The sequence below is a fragment of the Fukomys damarensis genome, unplaced genomic scaffold, assembly GCF_012274545.1.
Source record: "Fukomys damarensis isolate Sample0158 unplaced genomic scaffold, DMR_v1.0_HiC HiC_scaffold_37, whole genome shotgun sequence".
Classification (NCBI taxonomy): domain Eukaryota; kingdom Metazoa; phylum Chordata; class Mammalia; order Rodentia; family Bathyergidae; genus Fukomys; species Fukomys damarensis.
In genome coordinates, this window is record NW_022900949.1 from 26,945,351 (window position 1) to 26,965,842 (window position 20,492).

Genomic DNA, 20,492 nt, shown 5'->3' on the forward strand with positions numbered 1-20,492 from the left:
ATGTGATTCTCTAAATTTTCTTTCTGCATCTGCTTTCTAATAGCTTCTTCCTATTTCTTCTTGGCCCTGGTCTATCCCCAGAAAATCAGTAATGTACATCCTGTCCTATAGAGTATGACACTGGGTAAGAGCTCCAGTTTTTGTGAATATGATTAGAACAGAGGCCTCTGTTTCTTCAAAGAGTTATAGGGTAAAATTATCTATTGTGTACTTGACACCTAATGTGACAAAGTAAATGCTTCACAGATAAAGCACAACTATATATATTTCAGTGATCCAACATAAATACAAAGAATTTGATTTTCTGAAGAAAAAAAGCTAACACTGAATATTTATTGTCTTTCCCACCTGGATGTTAAGCTCTTGACCATTCGTTTCTCAGTGCTCATTAGCAGTAAGGGACAGATCGTGGCAGAGGCATTGCCCACAAGCATCTGGACACAATGATGAATTGGGTCATTGTCCCACAATATTCCAGAGAAGAAGGATATAATACAATCCAAGCAGTACATGAACAAAAAGAAACCCATGAGCAGCAAAATGGTCCGAGTGGCCCCATCTTCTGGGGATGCCTTTGGAGAGAGGCTGGCACTGTGAAGATGCTGGAACTGCCTCTTATGCCTGCACAGCAGAGTCACCATGTATCCACTAGAGAGAGCCATCAGCCCCATAAAGGAGACATCCTGAATGTTCACCAAGGAGAAAAGTATGTACCTGAACAAGGGACTAATGGGCCACTGAGAGCAGGACTCAGTGATGAACATGAGACTCTGTGAGGTCACGTTGGGGGTGGCACCAATGGAGACTAAGAAACGACCATTCAGGAGCATAGTGAGGAGCCATAAAAAGACAAGGCCACATGGGTACTGATGCGTGGATTTGTATTTGAAATTTTCTAAGCAAGAGTTTCTGGGGCTGAGCATGAAAGCCCGGAGGACACTCAGCAGGCAGGTGGTGCAGATGGAGAGGGACCTCATGAGCCTGTTTACATAGATGACTGATTTACACGTGAGATCATTCCCCCAACCCTGAAAACCAAAAGTGTCTGTAGCTATGAATACCACAGTTACCAGCATCACCAGGTGGATGAGGGCCAAGAGACCGATAGTCAGGTCAAGGGTCTTGGGCCTGCGCTTGAGAAGAAATGTGAGGATGTGGAACAGAAGTAGGAGGGAGTTGGCTATGATCCCGATGGTGATTTCAAAGAAAACTATGCTTCTTATATCTAAAAGTCTGGAAAATTTTCTCTTTTTATTCACCTTGATAGAGGAAGAAAAAAACAATGTCTGAGGATGAAGGAAGTAAATTTGTTTATTACAAATATCACTACCATAATCATCTTGTCTAACACTATCTTAGTCAGAACAACTGGATTCCTCCCCATGTATCCCTTCCAAATTCAGAACACAGATTCACCTCGTACCTTCACAGAGGCACTGCTGCTCTGTCCCCTGTCCCAGAGCTTCCCAGTGGTGACTGGATTGGGGGTTTTATTTCTGATTTCCCACAGAAATAAGGAAATCAGGAAATCGTCACATAAGAATTGAAGGGGTAAAGGGAGGGCAGGAATAAGGGGAAAAATGAGAACCAAGACTTGTCATGTAGAGGTACAAGATCCCAATGATGAATGTAACTGTACTGCGTACCTAAAGTGTACCAATAAACTCAATGAGGAAAAAAAAAGAATATTGTCATGTAGTATAGAAAATACATCCTTGATTTTTTCTCAATTTTTAGTTTTCAAAATCAGACACAATGTCTTACGTGTTTTTGTATGTGCAGAAAATGGATGAGGTACTGGGTATATAGTAAGAGCTCTACATTTTGTGTAAAAGTTAGGAAAAGAAAATTGTCTGTCCTGTTTATGGAAATAAGATACTCACAATCCATAATTGTTGATGTGATAACCACACTCAGTTATGTTATTTCAGTGCTATCTTTCTTCTGGTTTATTGTCAGAAAAACACTCACAGAGAAAACGTCACTTAGTACGTTCTATAGACAAGTGGCTCCAGTTCACATCTCTTGTCTGCCACTTCTCAAATGCCAGACTTGAAAAGTCATTTAGCATGTTCAAGGCACAGTTATATGATCTGTAAAATGTGGGTAACTATATCACTTCTTCCCTAGAAATATTATATGTACACATGTACCACACATGGCATGGAAACAGAATGTCAGTTATAATTGTTATGATTATATAGTTCTTTATACATGTAACTTGAGAGATTTGATACAGTATATAGAATAATCCACCTCTAGTGTACTGTAAAAATCAAGGAGAAATGAATATAAAAGTATTAGACTCTTAAAAATATCCATTTATAAGGCACAAGAAATTATATAGGCTGTTTTGGAAATTTCAGCAACTATACAGCTCATATATTTTAAAACCCCATGCCAGTAAAACTAAGCCTCAGCCATTAGAGTGCAGGACTTATTAACAGGATCACACATTCCAGATTTAATTGTCACTCCATCTTCTCACAAGGAATGTAAATACTAAATACAACCATATTTTAAGGAAGTCATGATGATTATTTCCAAGGTTTTAATTAGATAAATGGGAAACATTTCAACCCTCAAGGTGGTTCACTATTAATCCACAATTTTATTCGTTTCTCAACCAAAAAGGATATTTCTGCAGAGCTATGAGCTCAAGTATAAACTTTATACTGAAGAATTGGACAATAACCAACATGTAGGGTGTCTCCCTGTGTGGCGCAGCTATTTGCTTTATAGAAGTATAACTTGAAGGTCTTCACATGGTAACATGGGTTCAGATACATATTCTCACAGAGTCATCATCTGAATATCATAGATTAAGACAAGATTTTCACAGCTACCCAGAACATAGTACTATGTAAGTGACTCAGGAAAACCTGAAGTGTTTACACACTGTGAACTAATGATCACAGTGAAGATCTCAGAGGTAAGGGAGAACTTGGTCTAAATCCTACTGAAATTTTGATTTATAAAGTAGAAAGTTCCCAGTAAGAATTAGAAAAACTTACTCTTTTCCAAAGCATTGATAAAGAGAAGTGGCACACTGTTCTCCATTCATACAGTCCGCAAATTAAAATGTATTTCTGTTATATGATGAGGGGTGAGGTAAAAAAATACTCAGTATACCAGGTGTCTCTGCCTTTTGTGGATCACTTGCTGCACTAAGCACATCTCCTCAATGGTCTTCTTAGTCTTACGTGTACTTATAAATGAGAGACTCATATTTCCTGGACATCAATTTCATGCAAGTTGCAAAAGAGATCCTCATAATATTTGAAAGAAATAACATTAGTTTTGTACCCAGCAACATTTAAAGATAATGTTTTTTAAAGAGTTACTTCACAAAATAATAAATAAATTATAAAATTGTCTCCTCATATTATCACTGCAAATCTGAGGGCTTTGCTTTAATCCCGTTTTTAGTATCTGAGTCTGGCACACAACCTAGCCAAGTAGTATATTTGGATCACCCATAGGGCGGTAGACTTACATTCTTTTCAGCATTGCTAGGGAACTCTTGTCCTACAAGCATGAAGCTCTGCAGCGGGAGATGTCTGTGGGTGCGCTACGTTTACTCAACATTCCAGATGTCAGGGGACCCCCAGGTCCTTAACTGAGACTTGCAAAGCTTCTTTAGAGCAGAAGAGCGATCTCCTTTCTCCAGAGTGCATAATCCAAGAAAGTGGTGCATTCATGAGCACGCTCTTAGGTTATTAATTTCTATGGAGCATCAGTAAGACAACAGAACATGAGGCCAACCATCTCCTGTGTCACACTGTCCAGAATGTATTTTCTAGTAAAATATCAGTACAGGAGTAGCTTTATACCTTCCTGTATATTATTATGTGCAGACAAACGAAGGACAAAATATTTCGTGTGTGTTTCACTAATATAGTTGTACGTGATCCACAAAATTTGAAGAGACTCTCCATAAGCACAGAGTGTGTTAATTTTCTGGGAACATTGGCCTACATGCTATAATTTTGGCAAAGTTTAAGCTGGAAATCCATAAAAATGAAAGAGGGTAAAAAAGCATATACAACAAGGCAGGAACAAGCATCACAAGTGAGATATACGAGATATACGGTCCACGTTCACTGCACAGCTCTGGTGAGGTGCACAGCTCTAGGAGAAGGAAGGAAAAACCCTGAGGGCCATTAGAGTACATCGGTGGCAGCTGAATACTTTTTAAAAGTACAGTGCCATTACCTTCTGTCCATTTAAAAGATGCTGAAATACACATCTTAGGGCTCATTTACCCATAGCTATGTACAGAATTAGTGTGCTGATGTCATTTTCATAGTACCAGGAGAAGAGAATTTCTCTTCCAAAGTAAAAACAAGAAGCAGAAAATCTCCAGAGACACCTCATCACAGATATGAAGCTGTCATCGCTCACAAACACTCATGGCCCAGGTGAGGCTCTCCAATCACCCCAGAAAGAATGAGAGTCTTGTACTTTTCAAAACAGATTTCAGATCTATTTGTCGTCATATCTCTGAATTATCTTCATAAGAGAGGAGAATAGTTAACATTTATATGTGGGTAAAAATACTTAAGCAGTATGGGGTGTGTCTAACACACAAACACAAAAAGTATAGCGATCAGAACAGATAAAAGTATTTCCTTCTGAATCTTTCCTCTATTGAAAGTGGTTCTGGTGTAGCCACTCTGAATGAAAGCAGGAGAAATGTTTTCAAAATGAAGAGAAATAGAGAAATGTTCATGGGATGTATTTTTCTTCTCAACAAATTCTGATACGTTACATTCTAAGTTCTTAACTAGAAACATGGAAAATCTCCATCATCATCATCATCATCTTCGATTTGCTATACTTTTCATGCAGTTACAGTCCAACTTTCATTATTATCTGATATGCAGTTTCCTATCAGGTGGAGCACATGCCTAAATGCTGACACCATTCATGTGAAGTTTCAAAAATGAACACTGGGTCAAGCAAGCTCTCAGTGAAAAAATGCTCACGCATATTTTGTAGGAAAGAGGATAAATTCTTTTTCAGAGCTGATGCATCGAGCAAAGAACCTCATTGCATACTGCATAAGAAGGTTTTCAAATGTTTTAATCAATTTCTACAGGTGAGAGAAGTGAAACTGAGTCTGTATGATGAAAAGCCAAAGTGAAAATATATCTCTTTCACAAAGGATGTAAATACAAATAAAGTGTACCGATAAACAATGATTTTTTTTTAAAGCTGCAGACTAAAATGACTATATCTTCCTTGAGAAATGATATAGCAAGCAAACCATTAGTTCAGGGTAATAAACACATGCCTGAAGTTAATTTAGTATTTCTTATGAAAAATATACAAATTTTATGAGTCACAAAACCTAATGGCTACAAAAACTGAGTCTACAGAAACCTCAGCCAAAGTCCACTGGCCTCTTTCCATAATCCTCTCTCAACTGAAACTGCCCCTGTGGACAGAGGCACTTACCCAGGAGGACATGTTGGGTATCTGGTGCTCCTGAGAAAACTCTGTGCAGCCTTAAGAAAATGAGGTCATTAGCTCACCTCTCTGCAGATCTGTTGTTTTAGCATCGGTAGGAAGGTGACAGGATCCCACTGGGGAGGATAGAGTTACAGAATCCTCGATGGAGCACTTCACCTGTCTCTGGATTTTACTTTCCTCTCCTGTGGATAACAGCTCTCTGGGGACAGCTGTGCTCAAACTTTCCCCAAGTTTTCTTGGCATATCTGTGTGAGGGACCTGAGTGGTTACATCGCCGTGTTCTCTCCTTTTCATCCTAAATGCGGATTAGTCCAAATCCATTGCAAATTAGTCCAAACCCATGGCACATTCCTAGTCTAGCATGAGAGATTCCTGGTGCCTCCCAAGAGCTCCCAGTGGCTCTGCAGCTCCTCTCACTAAGAAGTGTGACCAGCACGCTCTTCTCCAGTCTGTTCACACTCAGAGAACTAGGGGACAGGGCATTCCTGGTTGTAGATTTTGTGTGTTCAATGAGTACCAACTTCTTCTCTACAGGTGCCAAGCTTGAGTCAAATTTCGATATGAAGTGTAGTAAAAATTTTAAAACTGGAATAGTAAGGCCTGGGATTTGGCTCAGTGATTCCACTGTCTGCCTCGCAAGCGCATGGACCTGAGTTCGATCCCCCATAGCATTATCATAAATAAATAAATAAAGCAAGAGTAAAGGCACCAGATGAGGCTGCGGGTTGAGGTAATCACAGGCACAAGAACGTAAGTGGAGTCAAAGCAGAGCCGGAGCTGAGCTCTGTGCACTGAGGAAGCTCAATGTTCAGCCCTCACCCACACCGATGGAGGTGAGGAAAGGCTCATGCTCTCTCAGAATGGCAAACAGAAGATAACGTACAAAATTATAGACAGGATTATGAGATGCACAGTGAAATGGACACTATGACATACAGCTGGACGAAACGACGGTGTTTACAGCGTGCGTGAGAGGAAGCTATCAGCCTCACCTCCCATGCCAGAAACGTCATGAACACCATCTCAGGAGAGGGCTGGAAGGAGAGCAGCAGTGAGTCCTTCAGGGCCGGCCTGGCCAATTGCATAGACTCACAATCGCACCATCTTCCCACCACACTGCGGCAACGTGAGACAAATCCAACCCAGGGATTCAGAGAAGCTGAAAACAGAACTGAGCAGAATGAATGGCCATCCACTCGTGGGCCTGCCTGTGACACAACAAAGCACACCAGGGATGGTGGGCCTGGGAGCTCTGGGGACAGAAAAACCTTGCTTACCAGAAGAAAAGCTGTCACCCCCTCCTCCCACACAAGGCAAGTGCTGTAGGTGAACACTCAGTGCCCTGCCCTCAACTCTCTGCCAGCTATCGGGCGGGAGGGGAGGGCGTCCAACAACTCCAGGCAGAAATCAGGCAAAACCGTCGTTGCAACAAGATCACAGAGCAAAGTGAAATAGTGAATTGGCAGGATCACAACAAGGAGGAGTGCTCTCCTGTTTTTCAAAAATTGAACAGGCTAGAGAAGGTATGTGGTCTAACCCACCACCCCGCACTGGCAAATGAGTTTACAGGTTCTGTGGGCAGGGCTGAGACACACATCTGGAAGCAGAGATCCTCAACAGCACCTGGACAGAAGCATTTTGGTTGTATATTAGCTAAGGAAAGACAGGAGGAAAGACCTGGAGATGCCATGATATTTACACCCTCAGATATGCTTTAAAAATGATAAAAGAGTGAACAAAATTCATCCAATAGCCACAGAATACCTTAAGGCTAATTTCAGTTAGAGAGGAAGTGGAAGAAAGCACACAGGAAATAAAAGAAATCTTTGGACACACATTAGGGCAGTTTATGGAGGACGAGATTGTGCAAGTCCAAAATCCCAGAAGTCTGGATGCTGAGGCAGGAGGATCACTGAGTTTGATGCTAGCTGGGACTACATAGTGAGTTCAAGGCCAGTATGAACTGAAAATCAAGTCCCTGGCTCATTCCTGATATTAGAGGAAAAGCTTTCTGTTTTTCTCCAGTAAATATGAAGCTGACAGGAGGTTTTTCATAAATGGGTTTTATGAGATTAAAATAAGTTCCCTCTATACATATTTTCTTCAGTGAGTTATCATGAATGAATATTGGATTTGTATATCTAAAAATATTATTGTAGGTATTATCTTTCAAATGTTTTCACTGCTAATAGAAATTTATAAAGAAAAATATTTCAGGGTGCAGGGGGTGCAGGGAGGGCAGGGTATGGGGGAAAAACAAGAACCAAGACATATCTTGTAAAGGTACAAGACCCCAATAATAAATTTAACTGTATTCTTTGCTTTAAATGTACCAACATACTTAATGGGAAAAAAGAAAAATATTCACCATTCCAAATATTGTTTCATTTTTATGACTTGCATTATTTCTCATAGGATGATGTTTGCTCATCTTCTTTTCTCCATTATAATGTTTTTGGGCTTGTTCCTTGTAATATTTCTTCTATTATGTTTTGCAACAATTTCAGTGTGACATGATGAGGCATGGTTTTCTTGGGCTTTTGTATAGAAATCATTCAGATTCTTGGTTCATATATAGCAAGAGTGGAAAAACTACGTTTACCCTTTTCATATAGTGTATTCCTCATTTTCATTTTTCCTGTCTCTAATTAAAGACGTGTTAGAAAGACTAATAACCTGCATGAATCTGTTTTATTTTCAAAAGCTTTTCACCTTCTTCACTTGAGTTTTGACATTTGCTAAACTGTGTGAAGTTTTTTAAATAAATCCTTTGTTGGGTCCAATCGCCGCTTACCAATCCATGTGAAAACACATATTGCAGTATTACATATTTACTTTTTCAATAATCTTCTAAACTTCCATTTATCTTCAGAAGAAAATAAAATCTGATCTTTTCATGCATTGTATTATGTTGACAAGAGTTGTTTTAAACTACTGGCATCTAATAGAAGCTCCAGCTCTGCCTCAACTTCAGTTACATTCCTGTGCCTGTGATTACCTCAACCCACAACCTTCTCTTGTATATTTACTGTTCCATTTTTTATTTCTACTAAAATTCACATTGAAATTTGATTCACAGCTTGAAACCTCAAACTAAGAATTAGGAATCCTGCAGCACACAGAATCCACAGCCAGTAGTCCCCTGTAACCAAGTGCTCAGTGTGAGGATGGAGAGGAGAAGAGCATGCCTAGCACACTTTCTAGGGAGAGGAGCCTCAGTTCCCTCACTGAGAACTCTTGGCAGTGCCATGGGTTTACGCAAATTTGTAATGGATTTGGACTAATATGAATTTAGGGTTGAAAGGAGAGAAAATGGCAATGTCTACTTGATGCGAACATTTAGTCCCTAACACGGATGTGTCAAGAGAACTTTGAGGAAAGTTTGAGCCCAGCTGTCCCCAGATAGCTGTTATCCAGAAGAGAGGATCATAAAATCCAGAGAGAGGTGAAGCGTTCCATAGAGGAATCTGTAGTTCTGTTCTCTCCAGTGGGGACTTGTCACATTTCAATAGATGCAGAAATGACACTTCTGCAGAGAGATGAGCTAATGACCTCCTTTTCTTAAGGCTGTGCAAGGTTTTCTCAGGAGCACCAGATACCGGACATGTCCTCCTGGGTAAGTGACTCTCTGTCACCAGATGCAGAGTCAGTAGGTGAGCAGGGTCCAAAACAGGCTATGGAAGGAGTCCAGTGGGCTTTGGGTGAGGTTTCTATAGACTCAATTTTTGTAGCCATCAGCCTTAAACTCATAACTCATAAAGTTAGGGTATTTTTCATACAAAATACTAAATTAATTTCAGGCATGTGTTCATTATTCTGAACTAAGGCTTTACTACCTATATCGTTTATCAAAGATAGTGTCATTTTAGTCTGCAGCTTTTGTATTTGCATTTATATCCCTTGTGAAACAGATAAAATTTCATTCAGTTTGGCTTTTCCATATACAGACTCAGTTTTTCTCTCTACTGTATAGATTAATTAAAACATTTGAATAAATTCGTGTGTAATATGTGATGAGATTCTTTGTTTAAAGCATCAGCTTTGAAAGATAACCTAACGTCTTTGTTAAAAATGGATATGAGAATTTTCTCACAGAGAGCTTCTCGACCCAGTGTTCATTTCACAAAGTTCACATAGGTGGTGTCAGGACTTAGGCATGTGCTCTACCTGCTAAGGAAATTCCATATCAGGTAACAATGAAAGTTGGACTGCAATTCCATGAAAAGTACAACAAATTGCTATTTCCTGTGTTTCTTGTTAAGGTGGTGGGGATATTTCCTATTTCTTGTTAAGGTCTTAAAATAATGTACCACAATTTGTTGAGAGAAAAGAATGTGTCTCATAATTATTTTCTTGTCTCTTCTTAATTTTACAAATATTGCTTCATCTTTGAGTCATATATTTCCACCTGTTCTGTTATGTGTGTGCGAGACACGTAAACCACAGATTAAGTATTTTTACTACCTGATAAATGTTAACTATGCTCTTTCTTTTTATCTATATTAAGTTTATTGCTACATTTTAGGTACACAATACAGCTACATTCATCACTGGGATCTTGTACCTTTACATGACTTATCTTGGTTCTTATTTTTTGGTTCTTATTTTTCCCCCTTCCCCAGACCCTCTTTCAGCCCCTCCACCCTTTCCTGCTTACAAAGATATTTTCCATTATTTTCCTTTTCTCATATTTCTTCATTTCCCTTTTTACCTTTCCCCTACCCCTCCTCCTTCCTCTACTCTTTTAGAACTTTTCTTCCCACAATATCAACTGTGCATTTTGACCCTTGTTTGCACTGCCAGTTTTTCACACCAGCGAAACTATTCAGTATTTATACAAGCTGCTTTCCTTTTAAATAATTCAAAGACATGAAGACATACGGATCAGAAAGACATTTTTCAAATCACAATACTTTCATTCCTTCACTCCAGCGGTGACTGGAGAGCCTCACCCAAGTCTGTTTGTGAGGGATGAGGGCTTCATATTTGTGGTGAGACATCTCTGGGGGTTTTCTGTGTTTTTGTTTTTTGGTTTTTGGTTTTTGGTTTTTCTTTTTTTACTTTGGAATAGTAATTATTTTCTGATTTTTGTGAAAATAGACATAAACATATTCTCTAAGTAGCTAGGGATGCGTGAGCGCCAAGATGTGTATATTGGCATCTTCTACATGGGCAGAAAAGGTAATGTTACTGCACTTTTTTAAGTGTGTGCTGCCACACACCTACTCGCGTAAGCTCTCGGGTTCTTCTCTTCCTTTCCTAGAGTGCTGCACTTCGCAAAAGCTGTGCAGGGAGCTTGGACCGTCTCTCTGGTTTGTGGTGATTTTGCCTTCTTTCTTGTGTCTGCTCTTTTACCCTCGTCCCTTTTTATAATTTTTCAGCTCAAATTCTGCTAAAATTGGAACATGTGCAACAATATTCCCACAAAATTAACCCAATTCCTCCTTCACGGAGTCTCAGCTCAGAGGAATGCTTTCTATCTCAAATTATAAACAAGGTAATATTGGTGATCATTATGGCTAAGGTGACTTGTAAACTACAAGAATAATAGCCCAGGTATGCTCTATCATACCTCTACGGCACGTAGACAAATGTTGGACACAAATCCTATTATAACACGTCATCTCACCCTGTGTTATATATGAATTGTTTTCTTGTTTCCTACGAAAAAATCAATTATGTGGCCCCTTTTCTCATTGTAATTTGTCCAACTTGAAGGCCATAAATGCCCACATTTGCTGGGCATCCGCTGATGTCCTTCCCTCTCACTATACTCCAGGTCTCTCCTGGCCTCTAAGTGGGTTTCATTGACCTGAGCTTTCCTCACTGCTTTCTGAACCCTCTGATGACTCCATTTGTCACGGGCTTGTCCCTGGTCTCAGTAATTGCAAGATAACATTGTGTCTATGTAGAATTCTGCCTTGATCAGAGTATTAACTAGGTTTTGAACTGTGTTGCATTTCTCAGAGTGTATCCCAGCCTTTTCTGTGAGTTACGAGAGCTCCTCGTGGTTATTGCCTCAAAATGAGCACAAAAGTTTCTCTTTGACATTTCTTACTACATTTACATTTCACTTTCCATAAACTCCCCATGTCCTATCTTTTCTTATTCTTGATGAGGCCTTCAGAATGTAGACTATTTTAAAATTTCTTCTATGTTACTTTCCTACTGATATTTATTTATTCATATATATTTTTAGGCTGGCTAAATTCTGGACATAGATCCTGACACTGCAGATCATTTCATCCTAGTGATAGGCAGATTACAATGAGGGCAGCTTCTTTTGACCCATGTTTGAAATGAGACCTTTGTGTTCGATGTTTTGGGTGAACCAGGTTGTGGCTCAGCATTGGCACTCCTAAGACCTGTATTGGAAGGGTGTCCACTAGCTCATTCTGTGGATGGAAGAAGCTGCTGTCCTGTCCCCTGTTCCCCTAATCTGGGCTGAGCCTGGTAGGTGTGAGCTGGATGAGGCATGGATAGGAAGGGACATACTACTAGACCATTTCTGTTAGCCTGTTGTCATGTGTCATATCCTGCAGAATGTATGTCCAAGGGTAATATTTGTTTAGAAGTACCTTTATACCTTTCTCTGTAACATCTACAGACAAATACAGGACAAAAATGTTTGGAGTGTGTTTTGCTAACATTGTTCTGTGTGATCCACAAAATTCAGAGATAGCTGGATGATTGGCCTTATGTTCTTTCATCTTTCTGATGCTCTATGGGAATTAATAATGTAAGTCAATCAGTGCTTGTAAATGCAGCACTTTCCTGGATTAATGCTCTGGAGAAAGGAGATTGCTCTGCTCTAAAGAAGATTTGCCAGTTTCAGGTAAGGACTCAGGGGTCACCTGACAAGCTGAATGTTGAGTAAACTTGAAACATCTGCACACATCTCCCACCTCACTCTATGCTTGTAGGACCATAGTTCTTAAGCAACGGTATAATGTATTTAAAATAATGTATTTCTAGTGCTCTCCTTATGGATGATTCAAACATTTTAATTGGCCACTTTTAGAAGTTATAAGCCAGACTCAATTTTTAAAAACAGAATTAAAGTAAATCCTTAATTTTTCCGTAATAAAATGTGGAGACAAATTTATGATTTATATTTTATTTTTTCAAGTAATTCTTTTAAAATACTATCTTTAAATGAAGCTGCACACCTAACTAATATTTCTTTCAAATATCATCATTATACATTTCATAACTTACATGAAATAGATGGACAGCAAGCAGAAGTCTCTCATTTCTAAGCACATGAAAGACCAAGAAGACTATTGAGGAAGTGCACTCAGTGGCAGCACGTGATCTACAAGAGTCAGACACCCCTGGGAGTCAGCTGAGTAGTTTGTTGGTGTTGTTTTTTGAGACAGAGTCTCACTATATAGTTGAAACTGACCTGAACTCACTATGTAGCCAGGCTAGTCTTGCATCAGCCTCCCCAGTGCTGGGATTACAGGCATGTGCCACCACGCCAAGCATTTAGATGAGTATTTTTTTTACATCACCCCTCATCATATAACAGAAACAAACTATTTTGCTGACTTCATGAATTGAGAAAATTGAGTCACTTCCCTTTATCAATACTTTGGAAAATGTCGTTTTTTTTAATTCTTACTAGGAAATTTCTATTTTATACATCAAACTTTCCACAGGATTTAAATGAGTTCTCACATCTAAGTTCTTCATTGCGATCATTAGTTAATAGTGCATAAGTATTTCGGGTTCCCCTCAGTTACTTTTAAAGCATATGTTCTGGGTAGCTATGAAGATCTAGTCTTAGTCTATTATGTTCCAGCGATAAATCTGTGAGAATATGTGTCTGTACCAATGTTACCATGTTACAACCCTCCAATTATACCTCTATAAAGGCTTCAATTAAAGCAAATACCTCCTTCACACAGGGAGATACTCTGCAAGTAGATCATCACAAAATTCTTCAGTATAAAATTTACACTTGAGCTCGAAGCTTGGCAGAATTATCCTTTCTGGCTTCAGAAAGCCATGAAATTTTGGACTTGAACTACCTTGAGGGTTGAAATGTCTTTTTTGATTTAATTTAAAACATTAGGAAAAAATCATCACAATTTCCTTTAAGAAGCGGTGGTATTCACTCATTTCATTCCACAAGCTTGTGATGGAGTGAAATGAAATCCAGATTGTGTGATCTTGATAGTAATCTGTACTTTGATGACTGACTGAGACTTGTGCTTATTGGTGTGAGGTTCTGAAATACAGGAGCTCTATAGTTGTAAAAATTTCCAAAACTATGTAATTTTTTCTGCCTTATACATGAAAAATTTTTACAGTCTAGTACTTTGGGATTTATTTCTCCTTGCTCTTTTTGATGCACCAGTGGTGGGATATTTTATATATTGAATCAAATTTCTCAAGTCACACGTATAAGGCATTACATACTAATAACAAATAATAACTGACATTCCATTCCCGCACCATGTTTGGTACATGTGTACACATACTATCTCTAGGAAAGAAGAGATATAATTACCCACATTTTAAAGATCAGGTAACTGTGGCTCAGATGTGTTCATTGATTTTTAAGTACTGAATTTGACAAAAGTCAGACTAGAGATGTTAATTGGAGCCACTTGCGTGCAGAACAATCTGAGCAACATTTTCTTTATGAATATTTGTTCTGACAATAAATCAGAATAAAGATAGCACTGAAGTAACATACTTGTGCATGTCTATCCTGTCCACAATGATTGCTTGGGAGGATCTCATTTCCATATACAGTCTGGACAATTCTCTTTTCCCAACCTTTAGTGAAAATGGTAGAGTTCTTATGATATACCTAGCACCTCATTTACTTTCCACACGTAAAACATTATGTTTGATTTTGAAAACCAAAAATTGATACAAAAATAAGGAAATACCTTCTGTGCTATATGACAGTCTCCTTACAGAGTTGCTGTGGGCAGCCAGAAATAAAACACATAATACAGCCACCACTTGGAAGTACTGAAATAGAAGAGAGAACAGTGGTCTATCCAGAAGGGGATGAGGTGGACCTGAGTTCTGAAGAGGAAAGGATGCACAAGGAGGAATTCACAATTTCTGAAGAAGGAAGGCCTAGTGTTGATGAGATTGATGATGGTGGTGATATTTGGGATAAAGAACTTTTCTTCCTTTTCTTCTCAGACATTTTTTCTTTCTCTATTAAGGTAAATAAAAAGAAAAGCTTTGCCAGTCTTTCAGACATAAGAAACATGGTTTTCTTTGAAATCACCATTGGAGTCGTCGCCAACACTGTCCTGCTTCTGTTCCACATCCTCAAATTTCTTCTCAAGCAAAGACCCAAGCCCCTTGACCTGAGTATTGGTCATTTGGCCCTAATACACCTGGTGATGCTGGTAACTGTGGGCCTTGTAGCTACAGACACTTTTGGGTTTCAGGGTTGGGAGAAGGATCTCACATGTAAATTGGTTATCTATGTAAACAGGCTGATGAGGGCCCTCTCCCTCTGTACCACCTGCCTGCTGAGTGTCCTCCAGGCCATCGCCCTCAGCCCCAGAAACTCATGTTTAGCAAAGTTCAAGCACAGATCCACACATCACTACCCATGTTTCCTTGTCTTTTTATGGATCTTCACTATGCTCCTGAATGGTCGTTTGTTAGTCTTCATTGGTGCCACCCCCAATGTGACTTCACACAGTCTCATGTTTGTCACTGAGTCCTGCTCTCACTGGCCCATTAAGTCCTTGTTCAGGTACATATTTTTAACATTGGCAAACACTCAGGATGTCTCCTTTATAGGGCTGATGGCTCTCTCAAGTGGATACATGGTGACGCTCTTGTGCAGGCATAAGAGGCGGTTGCAGCATCTTCACAGCACCAGCCTTTATCCAAAAACATCCCCTGAAGAAAGGGCCACTCAGACCATTCTGCTGCTCATGGGTTTCTTTACTTTCATATACTTTTTGGATTGTATTACCTTCTCTTCCTCTGCAATATTGTGGAAAAATGACCCAATTCATCATTATGTCCAGATGCTTGTGGGCAATAGCTATGCCACAGGCTGTCCTTTGGTGCTAATGAGCACTGAAAAACGAATGACCAAGTGGTTAACATCCAGGTGGAAAAGACTCAATGTTTAGTGATGGTAATTTCACTTCAGTTAAGCAAATTCTTTGAATTTCTGTTGGGTCACTGAAATATATGCAGCTATGATTTTTCTCATAAGCATTTACTTTGTTACTTTTGTTGAAAAGCTCATAACAGATAATTTAATACTATTACTCTCTTTGAAGAAAGAGGACACTGTTCTAATCATATTTACAAAACCTAGAGCACTTACCCAGCGTCAAACTCTGAAAGACAGAATGTACATCACTGATTTTGTGGGACTAGACTAGGGCCAAGAAGAAGCAGTAAGGAGGTGCTACATAGCAAATTCAGAAAGAAAACTTAGAGCAACATGTTGAAATTTATCAGTTTATATGCTTTGGTTTTATACAGTTAATTTTCTATCAAACTCATTTCAGAGAAGCTAATAAAAATCAAATTGAGAAGAATACACATCCTGGAAAAACATGTTGATGACTTTAATAATTTAATGTCATGTACATAATGTATACTGTTTGTACACAGAATATAACATTTTATGAAATAATCCTTTAATATAGGTTATGTACCTAGAAGCTTAGAAAATTCCCATGAATTTTATAGTCAAGTTACTGTGACATAATTCCACTAAACATAATTTAACAATACCAGCATATTCTGATAAGGCCATACTGATATATGAAACTATTATACATCCTAACCTATTAGATATCTGATATGCTGAGTTTGTATTCTCTAAAAATCAAAGAATGAATTCTAGGTACAATGGAGGTTAAGAGTACTAAAATATTTTTGAGAGGATAGCTTCTGAGAGACATTAGGGGGCCCAAATGGGTAGCCAGGGATCCCACTCTACAGGAAAGTTTTAAAAAGCAAAACCCACATGGGTATAATATGGGCTACAGCTATGACTAACCAATAAGATTACAAGTATAGTCGCTCAGACAATAGTAATGTCATGTGGAAACAAGTTACCTAATGAAGATGCATGGAAAAACAAATACTGTTTTCTAGAAAATTATGGGTCTAGAGGTCTTGGTCACCACCAGGGTCACTGATGCCTATCTAGACTTTATTAGGCTTAGTGTTTGTCTTTTGAGGAAGTATGCGGGCCTGATCATTATCTTGAGCCCTGGTTTCCACCGGATATGTGTCTAGCTACAGTCATGCTGTCTTTCACCTTTGTCCTGACTTTTAAGGGCCTATTCTTGGCTTGCTGCCTCTAATATTTCTACCTGATTTAGCTGTCTATAATCTTCCACCCTCTGCCATAAGGGGGCAAGCGGCAATGACTGTTCTGACTACTTCAGGCTGAAGGGGGTGGTAATTATGATTGGCAGTCAGAGATACTCTCTAGAGGGTCTATATAAAGGCTCTCCATAGATTTCAGGCATTCTTGACATGAGAAAGTGAATAGTTTTCAGTCTGGAGGAGACAAAGCCAAAGAAACAGTTAAGTACATATGGGCCAAACAGTAAGATCAATAAGACTAGTACTAATATAACCAAGAAATGTTTCCAACAAGAAGAGCCAATAATAGCATTTTACAAAAAGGTTAAGGAGAAGGTCCAAGGAATCTCAGAATCGGACATGGCCCTTAGCCTGTCATTAATATCTTGAGCAGTCATTGAGATATTAGCAGAAGTATCAGAAATCTACACACAACATTCAGCTTTTACCATTGCACAAATGCCCTCCCTGTACTACTGTCAGGATGTCTAATGCCACTGAATTTTGGAAGGTGGCTTGTCTCATTTCTTTCCTTTTTCCCATATGGGAGAGAGAAACCAGTCCAGGTGTCATTTAAGGCCTGTTGAGCATAGTTAGTCAAGACCTGGATGTGTTGCGTGACATCTTCTAATCCTAGAGAAGGGATAAAAAAAACCCTAGAGAAGGGATAGAAGCCATATAATCATACCAGTGAGACACACGTCTAGACCATCAATGTTATAGATTAGGTAAGTTTGCAGACTTGTAGATACTTTTTGCACTCTGGCTTTGTAACCCCACAAATCGTAGTGCGCATCTTCCTATCCATCCAGGGGGGATCCAGGGCCACAGATTGGTTCTACAGGACCAATAAGTACCATAGGGGGCTTCCCATCTAATTCTAGGGTGACTAAACCAGTCTGTTCCAAACCAGCCTTTGATCTGGAAAATTATACTGTATTTACATTGCTCATGAGATGTCCATGCCAAGTATTTAGTAGTTATTCCAGTGAGAATAGGAGTGATTTCTTTGTTCCCAACACAAGCGGGGGGCTTTCTGCTAAATCGTCCTATAGTTGGAGTTAACCAAGTATAATTATCCCATATCTGAAAGTAGCCATCCTGATGTCTATGAATGTTTGCTCTCATGATAGGACGTTTATTCTTACTTAATAGGGAATACATTGGCGCCTGTGGAGAGGTTGGTAGCATTTTTAGAAAATATTTGATTATGTCCATGATCATTAAAAGTAGAGGTAACGGGTCACTAAATTACTCTGTAATGGTGGGGTATGTTAGAACGTTTTAATGTCTCCTCAATGTAGTTTTATAGTATTATAGTATTGTTTTTATATTGCTTCTGGTTATTCTTTTCTGCTGGGTGTTTAAAACCGAGTTAAAATAAGATCTATGTTAATCAAAGTTAACCTCTTATATTCTATCACGTTCCAGGAAGTCTTTCTCAGGCATTACTTTTGGAACCATGTATAGAGTCTCCTCTATCAGCATCAGCTGCCAGAATGGGTCACAATCTTGCTTCACTGCGTTGCTTTCTGTGAAATATTTTCTTTCTCTGGTGACTTTCCTTTAGAACACTGCACATTTGTTGATTGTTGTCTTCTGGGGTTTGACAGTCTCCCTGCTCAGGAGTATGGGTGACTTACCAATGTGGTGGGTTCCTGAAGAAAATGTTTTCTCATATCCTGAGTCCTGCTTCATCTGGGAGGGCCAGGATCAAAATATTGACTGTTCTCATCCTAGTTACCTTTTTAGCACTGGTCTCTAAATTTCAGTTGTGCAACACCCAGAAGAGAAGATCAGTTCCATCAGTATTATAATCGGAGCAGTGAGCTCAACTACTATAATCTCATTTGGATATCAGGCACTTTGAAATATAGCCAGAGGACTATTATATTCTTATCAGTTATGGTTGTTTTAGATGTTCAACCTCTGTAGATTGTTAACAGATAACAATTACAAAGTTTAAACAAAATCATATTTTAGCATGACAATTATGGTATTATTTTTGAAATATATTTAAATGTCTATCAGTATAGAATAACTTTTTTGGCAGTCATTTCTATCTGGTACACAAAGAAGATCTTACCTAATTTGCTACCCTTTAATACAATGTAATAGAAGAAGCATGTGACTTTGTCTGGATCACCAGTGTCTGAGTAACTCTAAGTGATGTCACTCATATATAACATATAATATCATATATATACATATATATATACATATATATATCCTATATATTATATATACAGGATATATATCACATAAGGTTTTTATAATATAATGTATATTTTATATCTGTTTTATATTCATTTTTATATATTATATAATTTTATATTATATAAAATATTTATATTATATTTTATAATGTATATATCACATAAGTTTTTTTTAACTATCATTTGAGTGGTGGTCTTATACTTCTTATCACAAGTAGGTGCAGCACCAGAGTCAAATAAAAAGTTAATCATTATAAACAAGCCTAGTTTTATATTTTAGAAGACTTGTACACCCTAAAAGTATGAATACATTCAGTATACCATGAAATCAGCAATAATGCATGCTACATCTACATAGAAACCTTTCTTAATTTAGTTTTGTACTAAGAGCATCTTTTAGTAATAAAACTCCGTTGTTTTACCAACAGAAACCCCAATGCTTTGATGACATCCAGTGTAAGCATATTACAATTATATGTTTAGCAGTTTTGTGGGGGGGTATCTCTCATAGGGCTGTGAAAATTACTGGGGTTTCATTAGTGAACAAAGGCTGGATCAAGATGTTTCCAGGCTGCTATTCCTTTATATCCTGAGGGAAGTCCTTCCCATCAGATTTTTTTTAAGCCTAAGAGGACTCAATTTAATTGTCTTAACAAAACTTAGGTGAGTTATGAGAGCATCTAATAGTGTGTGACTGCTCAAAAAAACATAGAGGTTTGATTTTGGCATTCCTCACTACATTTGTTTTACTCTCCTTGGACTGCCCACATGGCCTTTCTTTTCTTTTTCCTAAAGTGGCCCTCAGTATTTGATTTCTTTCTGAACTTTCTTTTGGGTTACTTTCCCTGTGATTCACTTGGTTTTGCTTTGCTGTGCTGTGTTCTGTTGCCCTGTGTTGTGTTTTAATGAACCTAGTCTCTATGAGGGCAGTTGATTTTGTGCAGTTTGAATAATGAGAATTTTGTGTTCAATATTTTGAGTGAGCTAGGTCCTGTCTCAGTACTGTCAATTTTAAGAGCTGCATTTCAAGAGAGTGTACTAAATCATTCTGTGGAGTAAATGGACTATTATCTTGTCCTTTGGTGCCCTAAGCTGTGGTAAGCCTGGCGGTTGTGAGATGGATGAGGCACGGCTGGGAGGAGATGCACTACTAGACTATTTCTGCTGGATTATTTTCATTTGTTCACATTCTCCAGAATAGATTTTCCAATAAATACTACTACAGAAATAGTTTTATACCTTTCTGTAAAACATCTACACCCAAATACAGGAAAAAGATATTCGGGACCATTTTGATAATGTAGTTGTGTGTGGTCCATAAAACTTGGAGATGGCTGCATAATTAAGCATATTTTCTGTCATCTTTCTGATGCTCTACAGGAATAATGACAAAAAAAAGGTGCTCCTACAGTACTTTTCTCTATTAAAGCTCTGCAGAAAGGAGATCACTCTTCTGCTCCAGACAAGCTTTGCTTTGCC

The 20,492-nt window shown here is 38.5% G+C and overlaps 2 protein-coding genes across 2 annotated transcripts; one reads left to right on the top strand and one right to left on the bottom strand.

Annotated features, from left to right (window-relative positions):
- Positions 1-332: 332 nt before the first annotated feature.
- On the bottom strand, positions 333-5,472 carry LOC104857395 (vomeronasal type-1 receptor 90-like). The gene is made up of 2 exons (XM_033759664.1): positions 5,461-5,472; positions 333-1,259 (listed from the first exon to the last, which is right to left on the bottom strand). The coding sequence occupies exons 1-2, from the start codon at positions 5,470-5,472 to the stop codon at positions 333-335; spliced, it is 939 nt and encodes a 312-aa protein (XP_033615555.1).
- Positions 5,473-6,486: 1,014 nt separating this feature from the next.
- On the top strand, positions 6,487-15,599 carry LOC104857396 (vomeronasal type-1 receptor 90). Its single transcript, XM_010617265.3, is given in 3 exon segments — positions 6,487-6,601; positions 9,449-9,478; positions 14,701-15,599. Coding segments are annotated over 3 exon segments (1,044 nt in total).
- Positions 15,600-20,492: the final 4,893 nt, after the last annotated feature.